At 39.3% G+C, this 20,062-nt stretch overlaps 1 protein-coding gene across 1 annotated transcript; it reads left to right on the forward strand.

Annotated features, from left to right (window-relative positions):
• Positions 1-624: 624 nt before the first annotated feature.
• On the forward strand, positions 625-18,560 carry LOC118357927 (neuropeptide Y receptor type 1-like). The gene is made up of 2 exons (XM_035735231.2): positions 625-751; positions 13,571-18,560. The coding sequence occupies exon 2, from the start codon at positions 13,744-13,746 to the stop codon at positions 14,860-14,862; it is 1,119 nt and encodes a 372-aa protein (XP_035591124.1). The 5' UTR covers positions 625-751; positions 13,571-13,743; the 3' UTR covers positions 14,863-18,560.
• Positions 18,561-20,062: the final 1,502 nt, after the last annotated feature.

Genomic DNA, 20,062 nt, shown 5'->3' on the forward strand with positions numbered 1-20,062 from the left:
TGTGTTATTATTTTTTTATGTGTTTTTAAATATTTTTCTTTCTCTGCATTGTTGGGAATGGCCCGTAAGTGAGCATTTCACTGTTAATCTACACCTGTTGTTTACAAGCATGTGACAAATAACATTTGATTTGAACAGAGGTCAGAATTCCTTATAGAATGGCCACAAAGGGACTCTTTTCATCACTCACCTTCTTACAAAACTTTCTGGGATGTGATGACTTTCACCAGTTGAGTGTGTGATAGCCTACACTTGTTCCTATACTTTCTTTCTTTCCTAGCCTCTAACTCATTCAAGATATATCCATGCTATTGCTTAGCTTTGAATGAGGAGAGGAGACTCAACTTTCATGACATGATGTTGCTATAGATGCTTTCATGTTGCTGTGTCTACAGTATTCACTTTAAAAAGATACAGACCATATATTTTTAGTGTCTGCTCACAAATGATCCTGACCATGGTGTGTCAGTTTTATGTAAAAAAAAACATAAGTGTCACATTATCACAGAGAATAAACTTCTACATCAGCCTATCAGATGGGCAAATTATTTCACTAGAAATCAGATCCTTTTTAGTTCTCACTGTATGGTCGCTTTAACGCTTTACGAGAGATCACCATGTTATCGACAAGCCACCTCCTACCTTCCTGTGCATGCTTGATAAAATCTCTTCTGTGGAGATTCTCAATATTCATTCCTCCTGCAAACCGGACCTTGAGTGTGAAGTTCGGGAAAGGGGGATACAATAAAAGGTAAGCTTAGAATATCCTATTGGCAATGCATTATTATTTTTATAATTTATTTTTATAAGGAATGATTTATTAAACCATGTGAATGGCAAAGTAAAGAGACCGAAGTTAGGTCTTCAGATGGTTTTCTCCAGCTGTGGGCAGATGTGTAGTCGAAGGGACTAAGCGCATTTATCATGGTTGGGAGAAGCCATTTGTTATAGGCTCAGAAGATGTTGAAGCCCTTTATTGAACTACAGTTAATAAGTTGCTAAATTAGACAATAGCCAATTTCTTCCCCCCTCTATTTAGATTACACTTGGAGTGGGGTGATAATTTATTATACTGTCACACTGTTTGTGCCTTCAATGTTCAAAAGGAGACGTTCCTTGTGCGTCTGCATCATTTGGCAGATGAGACGGAACTGTAGACTATAGCTTACGAATAGTCAATGGGGGGCAAGGAAAATCACAGTGAGATGTAGAGAAACGTTCAGCAAACGTTTTCTACTTTTATTCACATATTAGGTCAAACAATAAACTATTGGCTATGCTTAGCCTATACCGATTGGCTAAAACAATTGCTTTGAGGACCTATATAATAGGCTATTGTTATATTTGTTGTGATATATTACATTAGGAAACAGTGAAAAAGGCCATTACTGAACTAATGCGTTAATTAATGCCTCAAAAACAATAATATTCCCTATTGATGTTCAACTCTGTATTGAGTATGATGCAGGCTAACTCACTCTGTGTGTCTAAGCTAAACGGTTCAAAGAACTTAATGTGCATCATGACACCCCTCATTACCCCCCTGTCTGTATTTGCTTTAGTTCAATGAGATATCTGCTCTTTGGGTATCTATAGTCAGGGTATAATAAAATTTAGTTGAGAATGCCAATTTCAAGATTCAACACACATTTATGGGACTGTATGGCATCATGTGGTGGCAAATGCAATACAATGTTGCAGGAAGTGGCTGAATATGTACATAGTAAAGTATCTTTTTTATACAACGGGGGGTTTGGAATTTCCATTGTTAGAGCCTATCCAGCCCATGATATACTAGACAACATACACATGGCCAGTACATTAATAAAAAGTGCCATTGTTTATGTCTTTACCTAGATACACACTTACTACTACTACTTCTCTGGGCAGATCCACTGCCCAGCTATTCAATTTAGAAACTTAATCTCCACTGTGAAAAGCATATAAAACATTATCTTCAACGTTTGCAACAATATTGCAATATTGAAATTCGATCTCCACTGTGTCCCATAGTAATGAAGGAGTCGAGATGTCTTTTCTCAGCCAGTCGAAATCATGAATCAGCACAATTTCTATGGATATATGTATATGTGTATGTGTGTATATATATATATATATATATATATAACAGTTTTTCTATTGACATGCCATCTTGCTGTCTTTCCAGCTTCAGTCTGAAGTGATTTGTGTTACTTGTATAGTTGGCTAGCTAGTTCCAGAACTGCAAAGTGGTGCAACTGTTGAGAATCTGAGTCTATGGTTGTTGTTGGGGAAAGGGGTTGACTGTGTGTGTGTGTGTGTGTGTGTGTGTCCCACAACTGTTGCGAGGGAATAAAAGATGTTAGGGACAATACAGGATGATTCCCAATAATTGATTGCTAATATAATAATTGCTTGCCATAATGTCATTTTGGTAATGGAGAGACTGGTGAGAGGTAAAAATCCTTTGCACAAATTGCCTACATTACTACAATATATTAATAGCTAATTATGGAAAATAAGAAACAGGATTTAAAAAATATATATAAATATTTTTAATGGCTACATATAATACAAATCGAGGTGAGGGCGATGGAAATGCATTTGGCGGTTGATCTTCTCCTGTTCTGTGGGTGGCACTCTGTGCTCTTTTCGAAGGATGGGTCCCGGTCTCTTCGGGGCTATGGGATCTGGGGGGTTGGGGGTGGTCTGCCGGGCATTGGGATCACAACCCAACTCGGGATGAGGAGGGGTTTTAGCAGGTGGAATAGTGGGGACCAATTGGAGGTTTACTTAGTAGCAATGCAAATATCATGGTACAGATATATAGGCAATCATCATGTTACTTTTTAATGGTACGTTTACAAACATATTTTGATAAATAGAATTGAAACTTGTGTCTCATTATGGTAAGTGGTGAAATAAGTATAGCCAGTTATAATTGTAATGGCTTAGCAGATAACAAGAAAAGACTATCAGTATTTACCTGGCTATAAGAGAAGCGATTTAATATCTATTGTTCACAGGAAACTCATGCAACAATTTTAGATGAAGTTTTGTGGAAAAGGGACTGGGGGGGACAAATTATATTTCTCCCATGGGCAAAGATGATTGGGGTGATTTTAATTAACAGTAATTTTGATCCCAATGTGCAAAATGTCCTAACAGATATTATTATTATTATTATTATTATTATATATGTTATTGGACAATAAACAGATTAGGCTTATTAACCTATACGTTCCAAATAATGATGATCCAAGCTTCTTTTGAAAGTATATATGAGAATGTATCAACTCTACAAGCAACACTAGACTATATTATTATGGTGCGGGATTTTAATATGGTTTTAAAAACCCCTATGGACCGTAAAGGAAATCACACTGCAAACTATCACCCTCAGGCACTTAAGGAAATCATGAATGTCATAGATATATTGGAATTAGTGGATATATGGAGGCTTAAATACCATGACCTAGTGAGAGTTGATGGGGGACAGAATGCGGTCGGATCGTCACATAATTGGCATATAAACTCCGAAAATAAAGAAACGTCCTCTCACTGTCAACTGTGTTTATTTTCAGCAAACTTAACCTGTGTAAATATTTGTATGAACATAACAAGATTCAACAACTGAGACATAAACTGAACAAGTTCCACAGACATGTGACTAACAGAAATTGAATAATGTGCCCCTGAACAAAAGGGGCGGGGTCAAAAGTAACAGTATCTGGTGTGGCCACCAGCTGCACGTTCTGCAGTGCTACTCCTCCTCATGGACTGCACCAGATTTGCCAGTTATTGCTGTGAGATGTTATGCCACTCTTCCACCAAGGCACCTTCAAGTTCCCAAACATTTCTAGGGGGAATGGCCCTAGCCCTCACACTCCGATCCAACAGGTCCCAGACGTTCTCAATGGGATTGAGATCCGGGCTCTTCACTGGCCATGGCAGAACACTAACATTCCTGTCTTGCAGGAAATCATGCACAGAACGAGTATTATGGCTGGTGGTATTGTCATGCTGGAAGGTCATGTCAGGATTAGCCTGCTGGAAGGGTACCACATGAGGGAGGAGGATGTCTTCCCTGTAACGCAGAGTTGAGATTGCCTGCCATGACCACAAGCTCAGTCCGATGTTGTGACACACTGCCCCAGACCATGACGGACCCTCCACCTCCAAATCGATCCCGCTCCAGAGTACAGGCCTCGATGTAACACTCATTCCTTCGACGATAAACGCGATTCCGACCATCACCTCTGGTGAGAAAAAACAGCGACTCGTCAGTGAAGAGCACTTTTTGACAGTCCTGTCTGGTCCAAGCGACGGTGGGTTTGTGCCCATAGGTGACGTTGTTTTCAGTGATGTCTGGTGAGGACCTGCCTTACAACATGCCCAAAAGCCCTCAGTCTAGCCTCTCTCAGCCTATTGAGACAGTCTGAGCACTGATGGAGGGATTGTGCGTTCCTGGTGTAACTCGGGCAGTTGCTGTTGCCATCCTATACCTGTCCCGCGGTGTGATGTTCGAATGTACCGATCCTGTGCAGGTGTTACATTACATTTACATTTAAGTCATTTAGCAGACGCTCTTATCCAGAGCGACTTACAAATTGGTGCATTCACCTTATGACATCCAGTGGAACAGCCACTTTACAATAGTGCATCTAAATCTTTTAAGGGGGGTGAGAAGGATTACTTTATCCTATCCTAGGTATTCCTTAAAGAGGTGGGGTTTCAGGTGTCTCCGGAAGGTGGTGATTGACTCTGCTGTCCTGGCGTCGTGAGGGAGTGTGTTCCACCATTGGGGAGCCAGAGCAGCGAACAGTTTTGACTGGGCTGAGCGGGAACTGTACTTCCTCAGTGGTAGGGAGGCGAGCAGGCCAGAGGTGGATGAACGCAGTGCCCTTGTTTGGGTGTAGGGCCTGATCAGAGCCTGGAGGTACTGAGGTGCCGTTCCCCTCACAGCTCCGTAGGCAAGCACCATGGTCTTGTAGCGGATGCGAGCTTCAACTGGAAGCCAGTGGAGAGAGCGGAGGAGCGGGGTGACGTGAGAGAACTTGGGAAGGTTGAACACCAGACGGGCTGCGGCGTTCTGGATGAGTTGTAGGGGTTTAATGGCACAGGCAGGGAGCCCAGCCAACAGCGAGTTGCAGTAATCCAGACGGGAGATGACAAGTGCCTGGATTAGGACCTGCGCCGCTTCCTGTGTGAGGCAGGGTCGTACTCTGCGGATATTGTAGAGCATGAACCTACAGGAACGGGCCACCGCCTTGATGTTAGTTGAGAACGACAGGGTGTTGTCCAGGATCACGCCAAGGTTCTTAGCGCTCTGGGAGGAGGACACATGTGTGGATTACATGTGGTCTGCCACTGTGAGGATGATCAGCTGTCCGTTCTGTCTCCCTGTAGCGCTGTCTTAGGCATCTCACAGTACGGACATTTCGATTTATTGCCCTGGCCACATCTGCAGTCATCATGCCTCCTTGCAGCATGCCTAAGACACATTCACGCAGATGAGCAGGGACCCTAGGCATCTTTCTTTTGGTGTTTTTCAGAATCAGTAGAAAGGCCTCTTTTAGTGTCCTAAGTTTTTATTACTGTGACCTTTCCTACCGTCTGTAAGTTGTTGGTGTCTTAACGACCGTTCCACAGGTGCATGTTCATCAATTGTTTATGGTTCATTGAACCATGTGAAACAGTGTTTAAACCCTTTACAATGAATTTCTGTGAAGTTATTTGGATTTTTACAAATTATCTTTGAAAGACAGGATCCTGAAAAGGGACGTTTCTTTTTTTGCTGAGTTTATATTACTCTTGCAGAATTTCCACATAGGCGAGGATATTGGAAATTTAATCAAAGCCTACTGGATGATAACTTATTTATATAAAACTAGGACAGAAGAATTTATAACTGACTTTTTCCGACATAACATAGGTACAGCAGATCCCCTTATATGGGACCCTTTTAAATGTGCCTTTAGAGGCCATGCAATTCAGTACTCATCAATAAAACAAAAGCAATTTAGATAAAAATAATCCATATTAACAAAGGAAATTGAAGGACTAAAAGCACAGTTAGATATAAATAAAAACTGTACCATAGAGGCACAGAATAAGTTAGAAGAAAAACAACAAGAAATGGAGAAACTTATTCAAGAAAGATCCAGCGTAATATATTATAAAAAATTTAAGCGAACTGGATGGAATATGGGGACGAATATACCAAATTCCTTTTCGATCTTCAACATAGAAATGCTACCAAACAAAATTTATTGAAACATGTTACAAATGATGGAGTCACACACTGTTCACCAAATTATATTTTGAAAGAGGAAGTTAAGGAAGAACTTTAAGAATATGTTTAGTTTCAGTCTCCTCCATCTCCACTAACCGACGCTAATTGTATGGATTCTTTTCCTATTAATAATGTAAAATGAACATCTGAACAGAAAGACTCATGTGAAGGCCACATTACAGAGGAGGAACTTCTTGACGCAATTAAAGCCTTCAAGGCCGGGAACTCCAGGGCTGGATGGCATACTAGTAGAAGTATACCAATGTTTTTATATACTCAGAGGACCATTATTAACATGTTTTAACCTCAATTGGAGGCCTCTTACACTTCAGTGTTGTGATGCAAAAATCCTAGCTAAATACTTGGCGCATAGAATTAAAAAGGTATTGTCAGATATTATTCATCCTCGTCAGACAGTTTTTTTTACATGGACGACACATTGGAGATAATATAAGACAAGTACTGGAAACAATAGAATACTATGAAATATCGGGGAAACCAGGCCTGGTTTTCATAGCTGATTTTGAAGAGACTTTTGATAAAGTACGACTGGAGTTCATATATAAATGCCTAGAATATTTGAATTTTGGAGAATCTCTTATAAAATGGGTTAAAGTTATGTATAGTAGCCCTAGGTGTAAAATAGTAAATAATGGCTACATCTCAGAAAGTTTTAAACTGTCAAGAGGAGTAAAACAAGGTTGTCCACTATCGGCATATCTATTTATTATTGCTATCAAAATATTAGCTGTTAAAATTAGATCCAACAATAATATTAAGGGATTAGAAATCCATGGCTTAAAAACAAATGTCATTGTACCCTGATGATTCATGTTTTCTTTTAAAACCACAATTAGAATCCCTCCACAGCCTCATAGAGGCTAGATTAAAACCAAATTATGATAAGTGTACTATGGGGTGTCTGGTAGCCTAGTAGTTAGAACGTTGGACTAGTAACTGGAAGGTTGCAAGATCAAATCCCTGAGCTGACAAGGTAAAAATCTGTCCCTCTGTCCCTGAACAAGGCAGTTAACCCACTGTTCCTAGGCCGTCATTGAAAATAAGAATTTGTTCTTAACTGACTTGCCTAGTTAAATAAAGGTAAAATATATATATATTATGCATTGGATCACTCAAAAATGCAACTTTTACATTACCATGTAGTTTACCAATAAAATGGTCTGACGGGGATGTGGACATACTCTGTATGCAAATCCCAAAAGAAAGAAATGATCTCACTCCAATACATTTTTATAGAAATAGATAATAGATAAGATCTTGCTTACATGGAAAGGAAAATACCTGTCTATTTGTGGAAAAATACATCACAGTTGACCTATTTGCTTATGGTTTTGCCTACACCTAGTGACCTGCTTTTTAAATTATATCAACAAATAAATATTCAATTTGATGTGAAATGGCATACCAGACAAAATTAAAAGGGCCTATTTATATAACAAATATGAATTCGGAGGGCAGAAGTTATTAAATATTAAAGCATTAGACCTCGAACTAAATGCATCAGTAATACAAAAGTTATACTTAAATCTGAAATGGTTCTCTAGTAAATTAGTAAGAATGTCTCAACCCATGTTCAAGAATGGCCTTTTTCCCTTTTCAGATTACAACTGCTTACTTTCGGTTATTTGAAAACAAAATAATCTCAAATATAGATATTTTTTAAACAAGCCTTAGAAAGTTGGTTGCAATTTCAGTTTAAATGTCTGGTCTACCAAAATTACAACTAACTAATTGCAGCATCACCACAGAAATGGAAGAGGCAAGTAGACTGGGGGAGAGTAAGGAACTTGTCTGTCGTCCCTACATTGAAGACAATTAATTAAAAGAAAATTGTGATAAACATATACCAATTTAAGGACCAAAAAATTGACAGCTGTGCCATATAAATTGCAAAATAGTTGGGAAGAGATTTTCGATGTACCGATTCCATGGCACATGCATTATGAATTAAGACACATAACAATGCCAGATTCAAAACTTCACATTTTTCTATTTAAATTATTATTCGAAATTCTTGCAACCGGTAGGTTATAAATATGGGGGGATACAATCTTCCCAAGCTCTGCAGATGTTCCTGCAAGATGGCAAAGTCATTAGATAATTTATTTTGGTACTGCCCATACGTAGCGCGTTTTTGGTCACAGGTCCAAGAATGAATGAAGAATTGCAACATTTATCTAGAACTAACGCTGCAGATAGCAATACTGGGTGATTTGAAAAGCCATAGTCAATCAATCAATAATATAATAATTATTTTAGCTAAAATGTTTCTTTAATTCACAATCTGTAGAAGCTATGAGAATAGAAAGGTTCAGTACTTTTGTGAAGCATCACAGCACAGTTGAAAAATATATAGCAAATAGAAATCCAAAATGGATGGTGTTAAGAGATAGATGGGAGGGGTTGAATGGAGCTGAAGGGTGGGACTAATAACAACAAGAGAACCAATGCAAAACATACAGGGTCTGTAAAATGTGTATAGGTTTAGAAATGGTTAAATAGCACAGTTACAAATAAAAATCAAACTGTATGGACATCAGAAATAGAGGAAGGACTAAAAACAAACAAAATATAACTATTGTAAAATAGATTGTGTCTGTAAAATGTGTATAATATGTATAAACTGAAGGTAGAAGCCTAAGTGTTATTGTTTATTAGTTATTCCAATTGGGGGAGGGGTGGTAGGGTTTGCGGGAATAATAAAGATATATAAAAATTAAAAAAAGTGTGTATACGTACATATATACCACAATGCAGTTGTAAGCATTCTAGGCATTCTATATTATACTACAACATCAGTCTAACTCACAATGGGTGTTGGGTTGGCTGAATGTTCCAGGCAGGTCCTCAATGTTCTTCAGCTAGTGAACCTCATCTTGTGTTCGACAATGGCAGCTGGTCTGGCAGAACTTCACATTGGCTCTTGCCAGCCCCATGCAGTCTTTTCCTCCTCCGGGTCAGATGATGTTGAGTCTACAGGATCTGTACTACTAAAGCTTCTGTCAAGGTCATCACACTAGTCAGTGTATGTCATTTGACTACTGTCCCAACCAACACACACTCAAACAAGGTACTATATCAACCCACCCCTCTTGTGTCAATAGATCATGGTAACTACAATACACAATACCCAACCCCAACAGACACCAGTCAGTCACCCACACCATCCCCTCCTTACTACACTGAACAAAAATATAAAACGCAACATGCAACAATTTCAAAGATTTTACTGAGTTACAGTTCATGTAAAGAAATCTGTCATTTGAAATTAGTTCGCTAGGCCCTAATCTGTGGATTTCACATGACTGGGAATTCAGATATTCGCCTGTTGGTCACAGATTACGTAAAAAATAGGTAGGGGCGTGTGATCAGAAAATCAGTCAGGATTTGGTGTAACCATTTGCCTCATGCAGCGCGACACATCTCTTTTGCATAGAGTTGATCAGGCTGTTGATTGTGGCCTTTGGCATGTTGCCCCTCTCCTCTTCAATGGCTGTTGTAAGTTGCTGGATATTGGCAGGAACTGGAACACGCTGTCATACACGTTGATCCAGAGCAAACTTCCAGGAATTGTGTACAGATCCTTGAGACATGGGAATATGCATTATCATACTGAAACATGAGGTGATGGGGGCGGATGACTGGCACGACAATGGGCGTCAGGATCTCGTCACGATATCTCTGTGCATTCATATTGCCAATGATAAAATGCAATTGTGGTCATTGTCTGTAGCTTATTCCTGCCCATACCATAACCCCACCGCCACCATGGGGCACTCTGTTTACAACATTGACATCAACAAACCGCTCGCCTACACTTCGCCATACACATTGTCTGCCATCTACCAAATACAGTTGAAACCTGGATTCATCCATGAAGAGCACACTTTTCCAGCGTGCCAGAGGCCATCAAAGGTGAGCATTTGCCCACTGAAGTCGGTTACGACGCCAAACTGCAGTAAGGTCAAGACCCGAGTGATGACGATGAGCATACAGATGAGCTTCCCTGAGACGGTTTCTGACAGTTTGTGCAGAAATTCTTTGGTTTTGCAAACCCAGTTTCATCAGCTGTCCAGGTGGCTGGTCTCCGATGATCCCGCAGGTGAAAAAGACAGATGTGAAGGTAGTGTGGTTACACATGGTCTGTGTAAGGCATGTTGGATGAACTGCCAAATTCTCTAAAACAACGTTGTAGGTGGCTTATGGTAAAGAAATGAACATTAAATTCTCTGGTAACAGCTCTGGTGGACATTCCTGCAGTCAGCAAGCCAATTGCACACTCTCTCAACTTGAGACGTCTGTGGCATTGTGTTGTATGACAAAACTGCACATTTTAGAGTGGCACAAGGTGCACCTGTGTAATGATTATGCTGCTTAGTCAGCATCTTGATATACCACACCTGTCAGGTGGATGGATTATATTGGCAAAGGACAAATGGTCCCTAACAGGGATGTAAACACATTTTTGCACAAAATCTGAGCGAAATAACTTTTTGTGCATATGGAAATTTCTGTGATCTTTTATTTTAGCTCATGAAACGTGGGACCAACACTTCCTACACGAACCACCATCCATTTGGGAATTAAATTTCAATCAGGGTTATATAGCATCACAGAATCTACAGTGTGACTGTCAACATAATCATTAGAAACAACCCTGGTTAAACCCCAGGTGGAACTGGTTTTTTCAAGGCTACTTCATTTAGATCAATAAATAACTTAATTTCTCACTGAATAGCAATCAATCTGTTGAGCTCAAATAAAAGCAGATACATTAACATGAGAATATTTTTCATGAGCTAATTCAATTCAAAGGGCTGGTACGGGAGGACCATAAATAATGGGCAATAGGTGCCAGTGGATATGGTTCAGCCGCCATAAGTCTGTCCAGAAGTCTTTAGAGCAGGTTTATTCCAGATATAATGGTCCATTAAGCATCAAAAGTAAATGTAATTGCTAAAATGTACTTAAGTATCAAAAGTAAAAGTATAAATAATTTCAAAATCGTTATAGTAAGCAAACCAGATGGGCACCATTTTAATTTATTTTTTATTTACAGATATCCAGGGTCTCACTCCAACACTCAGACATATACAAATGACGCATGTGTTTAGTGAGTCCGCCAGATCAGAGACTGTAAGAATGACCAGGGATGTTCTCCTGATAAGGGTGTGAATTTGACCATTTTCCTGTCCTGCTAAGCATTCAAAATGTAACGAATACTTTTGGGTGTCAGAGAAAATGTATGGAGTAAATTGAACATTTATTTTCTTTCGGAATGTAGTGAAGCAGTGCGCCTCCCGAGTGTTGCAGTGGTCTAAGGCTAGACTAGAGATTCTGGTTCAAGTTCAGGCTCTGTTGCAGCTGGTGATGACCGGGAGACCCATGGGGCGGTGCACAAATGGACCCGCGTCGTCCGGGTTAGAGGAGGGTTTAGCCGGCAGGAATGTTCTTGTCCCATCACACTCTAGTGACTCCTGTGGCAGGCCCGGGTGCAATGCACACTGGCACAATCGCCAGGTGTACGGTGTTTCCTCTGACGCATTGGTGTGGCTGGCTTCCGGGTTAAGTGGGCATTGTGTCAAGAAGCAGTACGGGATGGCTGGGTTGTGTTTCGGAGGACGCACGGCTTTCGACTTTCACCTTTCCCGAGTCCGTACAGGAGTTGCAGCAATGGGACAAGACTGTAACTACCAATTGGATACCATGAAATTGGGGAGAAAGAGGGGAGAAAATACACATACCAAAAAGAAAACAACTGAAGTAGTACTTGAAAGTATTTTTACTTATGTACTTTACACCACTGATGTTATATCTAGTGTATGAGACAAGGCTTTGTATTTGAACACACGCACACACACATAGTCAAGCCGTAGGAAAACTTAGGGATGCTCACTCTGACATAGAGGGGCAGTGAATTGGAATAGCTAAGCCGTGATTGGCTGAGAAAGTTGGGTGACTTGTAGGTACCGCTATGGTGAAAATAAGGGATGTTGGGCAACAAACTACTAGAAAAGGGGTGTTGAAACAGCCTTTTTAACATCAAAAGGTGCATTTATCCACAATGGATGCTTGGGAAATGTCACTTTGTAATAAGAGTGTCAATGAGGATAAGCATAATAATAATGACCATATCTTATTTCAATTAAAATCAAGAGGTTGCTGTGCTTTGAAATATGCAATTGATATTGTTGCAGTAAAAGAACATGGGTTGCTTTTGGAATGGAATGCTGATCTTATCCTGAATTGCTAGCTCCCAAGATGTGAAATTAATCAAATTCAATTGCTCTCAGGAGCAATGTTGTAGCCTTGGGCTGAACATCCCTGTAACTTATATTTCCCTCACTAACTTTAAACATCAGCTATCTGCTGTAAATAGCCCACCCAATCTACCTACATCATCCCCAAATTGTTTTTATTTACTTTTCTGCTCTTTTGCATACCAGTATTCCTACTTGCATATCATCATCTGCTCATCTATCACTCCAGTGTTAATTAGCTAAATTGTGATTGTGAAAGAGGAAGAAATGCTGTATATCCATTGTGTATGTGCTACCCAGCAGGATTATATCCTTTAAGTATCTTCTCATTTAAATGTCTTATGTTTTATTCTGATGGCAAGTCATTGACACGGTTATTGTCACGGAAATGTACCGCCTGTGGAAGGCCTGGTGTTTGCTCTGGGGGTTGAGATGATTTACTGTATATCATGAGGCCTTTTGATAATAACACATTTCAGCATTCCTCCAGGCTGCTTGCTTGATACGCTGTTAATGCATCCTTAGTTATAATTGCTAGTACTCAAGTAGACAGAGATATACTGTACATCTGCATGTTTTTCAGTCACCGCATCTTGAACCTCTCACATCATTCTCCTCTGTTTTGCAATAGTCTACTCTAAGAAATGGATTTTAGTGCTTACACAACCACTTTAAGAGCCAAAACAAACATGAATGAATACTGCAATGATAGCCAAGGCTAAGTTTTGTTTTGAACAATTTCAAATATATTGGCGTATCTACTCACTCTCTTATATTTCAATTTATATTGTGTATGCACCAAAGTGGAAACCATTGAACCTGATATTATAGAAAGCAAAGATTATATAACATTTTAATATTGTTTTACTGCAGCCAGCAGTTTTCAGAACAGGAGTTAACATGGTTGCAAAGACAAGTCCTTTATTTCTCCTAGGGTTATTAAATAGCTGCATTCGCATTTGGGAAATCAGCTTGGTGAAGGATTTAATCTTTTGATTGTTGTGTTCTCTTTCAGACGGCAAAAAGACTGCAATCAATGTTCCAGCCATTACTAAGAGTACCGGTATGATTAAAACCACCGCAAACTCAAACATACAATAAAGACATCAGACAATATATTGAAGTGGAAGGGAAACATACTAATACATTTGGATCCCAGTCTAAAAAAAACAAGTTTGGACTTCTAGCATGGAGGTGTCCCATGTGAACAATAGCAGTCATCACACCTGGTGGAAAGAGATGCCTTGGGGCGACACAGACGAGTGCACCTCCTTCTGGAGTGGCACCACCTTCCTGATAGTTGCCTACAGCGCACTGGTCGCGGTTGGCCTTATCGGTAACACCTGCCTGGTGTTTGTCATCACACGGCAGAAGGAGATGCGGAATGTCACCAACATCTTCATCGCCAACCTGTCCATCTCTGACATCCTCATGTGCATTGTGTGCCTGCCTGTAACCATCATCTACACCCTGATGGACCGCTGGATCCTGGGGGAGGCACTCTGTAAGGTCACACCCTTTGTCCAGTGCATCTCTGTCACGGTTTCCATCTTCACCCTTGTCCTCATAGCCATGGAGCGCCACCAACTCATCATCCACCCCACTGGATGGAAGCCCATGGTGCGCCACTCCTACCTGGCTGTAGCCATCACCTGGTTAGTGGCCTGCTTCATCTCTCTTCCGTTCCTCTTCTTCAACGTCCTCGACAACAGTCCTTTCCAGAACATGAGCCTCCCGTTCAATCTCTACACTGACCACTTCATCTGTATGGAGCGATGGCCCTCGGAGCACAACCGACTGGCCTACACCACCTCCCTGCTGCTCTTCCAGTACTGCCTTCCCCTCATCCTCATCCTGGTCTGCTACCTGCGCATCTTCCTGCGTCTCCGACAGAGAAAATACATGGTGGAGCGAGCCAGGGACAACTGTCAGAAGAAAGCCAAGGGGTCAAAGAGGATCAATGCCATGTTGGCCTCCATTGTGGTAGTGTTTGCCCTCTGCTGGCTCCCGCTCAACATCTTCAATACCTTGTTTGACTGGAACCACCAGGCCATCCCATCCTGCCAGCATGACATAATCTTCTCTGCCTGCCACCTCACAGCCATGGCCTCCACCTGTGTCAATCCCATAATCTACGGCTTTCTCAACAGTAACTTCCAGAAAGAGCTAAAATCTACCCTATACCACTGCCGCTGCTGGGGGTCACCAGAGAGTTATGAGAGCTTCCCTCTTTCTATTGTCAGCACAGAGGTCACTAAGGGGTCAACCTTGAGCAAAGGATCAATGAGCATGAATGTACAGTCCTGACCCATTCAGAAAAGGAGAGAGAAAGTATAGAACTTCAATCCCCATTGTCTTAACCATCCATTGAAGGTTGACTTGTTGAGCTTAATGCTGGAGCAAGGGTTGACATGGCTGGAGTTGTTCAAATTAGTAACAGGGGATTGTTTTGTCTTAACAATCAATGGTTGGTCTCTTCGGTGGGCATGGAGAGAAATGGAAAAGTAAGAACACTGTGACCTAAAATAGACTTTACAGTGTCCTCAATTAGATACAGTGCATTCAGAAAGTATTAACAAAACATGGCCAGTGATTCAAAAAATCTAATCCATTTTAAAATTCAGGCTGTAAAACAACAAAACGTGGAAAAAGTCAAGGAGTGTGGTGTTACAGCCTGAATTTTAAATGGATTAAATGTAGATTTTTTTGGTCACTGGCCTACTCCATAATATGAAAGTAGAATGATGTTTTTTCAACATTTTTACAAATTAATTAAATATGAAAAGATGAAATGCCTTGAGTCAATAAGTATTCAATCCCTTTGTGGCAATCCAAAATTGGAGTGAAAAGAGTAAACAATTGCTTAACAAGTAATATAAAGTGTTTAACATGTTTTTAATGACTTCAAACCTACAGGTGTCCTTCCTAACTAATTTGCCAGAGAGGAAGGAAACCGCTCAGGGATTTTACCATGAGTCCAATTATGACTTTAAAACAGTTAGAGTTTAATGGCTGAAAACTGAGGATGGATCAACAACATTATAGTTACTCCACAATTCTGACCTAATTGAAAAGAAGGAAGCCTGTACAGAAATAAAAAAAATCCAAAACATGCATCCTGTTTGTAACAAGGCACTAAAGTAATACTGCAAAAATTGTGGCAAAGCAATTAACTTTTTGTCCTGAATACAAAGTGTTGTATTGGTTTGGATTTGACCCAAACATATTACTGAGTACCACTCTCCATATTTGTAAGCATAGTGGTGGCTGCATCATGTTATTGGTATGCTTGTAATCGTTAAGGACTGGGGAGTATTTCAGGATAAAAAATAAACCGAATGGAGCTAAGCACAGGCAAAATCATGGAGGAAAACCTGCTTCAGTCTGCTTTCCACCAGACAATGGGAGACTATTTCACCATTCAGCAGGACAATAACCTAAAACACAAGGCCAAATTTACACTGGAGTTGCTTACCAAGATGACAGTAAATGTTCCAGAGTGGCCGAGTTATAGTTTTGACCTAAATCTGCTTGAAAACGTATGGCAAGACCTACAAATGGTTGTCTAGCAATGATCATCAACCAATTTGACAGAGCATGAAGAATTTTGAAAAGAATAACGGGCAAATGTTGCACAATCCAGGTGTGGAAAGCTCTTTGAGACTTACCCAGAAAGACACTGTATTCTGTATTTCATTTTCAATAAAATCACTTTGTCATTATTGGGTATTGTGTTTAGATGGGTGAGATTTTTAAAATTTTATTCCATTTTGAATTCAGGCTGTAATACAAAAAAATGTGGAGTAAGTCAAGGGGTATGAATACTTTCTGATGGCACTATGTGTTTATACAATTTAGAGCACGTGTCAAACTCATTCCGTGGAGGGCTGAGTGTCTGCAGGTTTTCGCTCCTCCCTTATACTTGATTGATTAATTAAGGTCATTAATTAGTAAGGAACTCCAGTCACCTGGTTGTCTAGGGCTTAATTGAATGGGAAAAAAAGAAAAAACAGCAGACACTAGGCCCTCCATTGAATGAGTTTGACACCCCTGCCTTAGAGGAAGTCGATGAGTTTATGAAGGTGCAAAGGTCTTCTCCAGTGCAAACACTGGAGTAAAAGATGTGGATTTACACCAACATATTTCAATGTATTATTTAGGTCTCTATAGAATATGTAAAGTTGGGGGTCGTGGGGGATTGTTTTTGGCATAAAAAAAAAATATGAGTACATAATATTGTATGGAACTTTATTTAGAAACACAGTATTTTATTTGTTGTCTAAAGTTTGATAAGCGAGAGGGAAATCTAATGAATTGAAGGTGATTTGTTGTAAAAATCTAAATTTACAGACATTTTGGCAAATAAAATGTGCCCTGTGAAAAACGTCTGAATACCAGAGCTATAGTGTAACCAGATGTGTTGTAATATTTAAACTTGCGTTGCAGCACATTATAATTTAAGGAATTCTAGGGGTCCACTCACAAAGCCATCCCACTGGGTACAGACATCAGTTCAATGTCTAGTTTTGACTTACATTTTGTTGAGTTGTCAACTAACGTGAATTCAATGTGAAATCAACAAAAAAAAAATCACCATGTCATTGGATTTAGGTAAAGAATTGGTTGAATAATTTACTAAATGCTCTTACGTTGATGACTAAAATTCCAAGCAAATTTTCCACGTTGATTCAATGTTATCACAGATTTTGGGGGGTTGAAATTATGTGGAAACAACGTTGATCCCATCAGTTTGTGCCCAGTAGGATGTTAGAATAATGTGTCATTTTGAGATTGTGCTTTTTCTCAATGTTTTTACAGAATTTGCTTTCATTATCCAGCTCACACTATCCTTCCAGCCCTCCTTGTGTAATTCCTTCCCTCATTCCGAGACTCATGGAATATGCATGTTAAGTAAGGGATGCCAAGTGCCAACCACTTCCAATGGTTAATTTGTGATATTGATGAGGGTTTAATGGGATAGTTTTTCAAAATAATTTGTCAATGATTTCCTTCATAGATATGAATAACGTGATCTTTACAATGGCAAATGATTTGGCTAAGATCACATCATGTCAATGAAGTCTTCAGAATTGGTTTGTAAACATACCAATGTAACAGAACAGAGTTATAGAATTTCAACAAGGAAAGACTGACAAGGACTGACATTGAGAACTACTGATTTAAAGCAGAGTGCCCGTCACGGACATTCTACCCACTAAGGTTTACTGCTAAATATATTACTGTCTAAGCAGCTGACTTTGATAATAAAATGTGCTATCCAACAACCATATATCAAGCACCATATAACAAAAGAAAGAGAGCAGTAAATTAATACACTGTACTTTACGAATGCAGCACATGGAACAATATCCTACTGTATATCCTTGCTCTCTCACTGAGGTCCACTGAGTCTTTGTATGCACAGTAATATACCTAGTGCCATGTTTAGATGCATTGTCTGCATTGAACTCGATATGTCTCTTGCATTGCCATGTGGGACAATTGGTTTATAATATTAATTTGGAATCAATCATTCAACATTTCCATCTGTTCTCCCTCTAATCTACTCTCGTAAACAGATTTTCATCCATTACCTTTTGGCAGTTGCAAGAATGTTTATTCAAAATGATCAAACTGGAACTCATTCATGAATGTGTGCAATATTTAGTTATTACTAGATTTGCAGGGTAAAATGAAGTCCAGTTTGCCATATACAGTAGTGCAAATATCAGGCCATATTTTGTCTAAACATTTGTAAAATAGCTGCGTTTCTGTTTTCCTATTATGAAAAAATGTCAATTTAAATATATGGCTCTTAGCCTCGGCATAATGTTATCCAATGTGCAAAGAACGTTCTCTGTCTACTGCGTAGTTAGCAATGAGCTTTTAGAAGCAAGATGAAGTGTTCTACATTATCTGTATTCCTTTCTACAGCGATAATCTTTTACAATGAAAAGTTACAATACCAATAGATGTTACAGTAGCTATACAAAAGTTCAATAAAATGTTAACAAAAAAGTTATATTGTATTGCATTTCATGAGTTTTCCATTCTCCAGGTGCTCTTAGATATAACAAAGTAATGTCAAATGTTTATTAGCACTCTTATTTTTCCAAGGTATTTCACCATGATTTAGAATGTGAATCATTTACAAAATATAGCTCCTTTACCAAATACAGGTTTTACAGCAGTTTAGTCAATTATATCCACATCCCAGAGAGAGAGAGTGGTTGTGCTTAACTGTCCCACATAAAAAAATACTTCAGTTTACTATAGTACTTACTATGGAATTCTATACTCCACATTGAGGGGTACTACTATCATGTAGTGCTTACTATAGACTGTTTGTAGTATACAGTAGAATACTACAAACTTTATTATGTGTAGTACTTACTTTAGAAGTGTGTAGTATACTAGAATACAATACTGTAGTATCCCTCATTCATGTAGTGCTTACTTTGGAATTTTGTTGTATACTTGAATACTATACACTGTATTATCCCTCACTTGTGTAGTACTTACTGTAGTACTGTAGTACACAGTGTAGTACTGTGTAGTATACTGGAGAATTCTATACTACACCCTGTAGTATCCCCCTCAATCATGAAGTGCTTACTATAGAATGATTTAGTATACTACAGTCTCTCTTGATAATGTAGTGCTTACTTTATAATGTTTTATATTTACAGGAGCATTTAGGGTTAGGTGCCTTGCTCAAGGGCACATCAGATTTTTCATATAGCTGGCTTGGGGATTCAAACCAGTGAGCTTTTGGTTATTGGCCCAACACTCTTAAAGATGCACTATGCAGAAACATTCCGACGTTTCCTGGTGGGTGGGTTTAATTTGTGGAACGTTCCAACAGGAATCTGTTCCAAAAACTTTGTAAATAACAAGGTTGCCAACAAGCAATGCAACCTCTCCTGGTTGCAAAAATTCTAATAGATCACCTAATTTTAGTTTGTTACAGAACGAGCAGTCATTGTGTAGTGAATCATTGTACCATCTAAACCGCTGTGAGATATATTTTCCATAACCAAAGATATAGTATATTCAGCTGTTTAAAGCTGGTGTACAAAACCGAAATGAAAAGATGGAAAACTAAACTTTGGAAGCATAGAAATAGCACTGTACTGCTTCTTAGACTTGCTTTCAATGGAAATGAAAGATCTATAACTGACATTTCTATGTGAATTTGGTCAGGTAACCCAAAAAGTTAGAAATTGTAGCTTTAAAGGGAAACCGTACAGAGGCAGATATCAAAACAAACAATGTTTATTAAAGCTTAGAGGATTAGCTGCTGTTTTGACACAGATAAATAACACACATTAACAAGAGTACACCAAAATGACTTAGATCTGTTACTTCCACTAGATAGCTTTCTGAAATACAAACGTGCCGTCACGGAAATTCAGCTGACCAATTTCACAAAATGACCAAAAACAGTGACACACAATACTGTACTTCTGTACTACATAAATATAAATGCAACATCTAAAGTGTTCAG

This window comes from Oncorhynchus keta, chromosome 25 (assembly GCF_023373465.1).
Source record: "Oncorhynchus keta strain PuntledgeMale-10-30-2019 chromosome 25, Oket_V2, whole genome shotgun sequence".
NCBI lineage: Eukaryota > Metazoa > Chordata > Actinopteri > Salmoniformes > Salmonidae > Oncorhynchus > Oncorhynchus keta.

Excerpts from the sequence above, each read along its gene's own strand:
- LOC118357927 (XM_035735231.2), top strand. The coding sequence starts at position 13,744 with ATGGAGGTGTCCCATGTGAACAATAGCAGTCATCACACCTGGTGGAAA.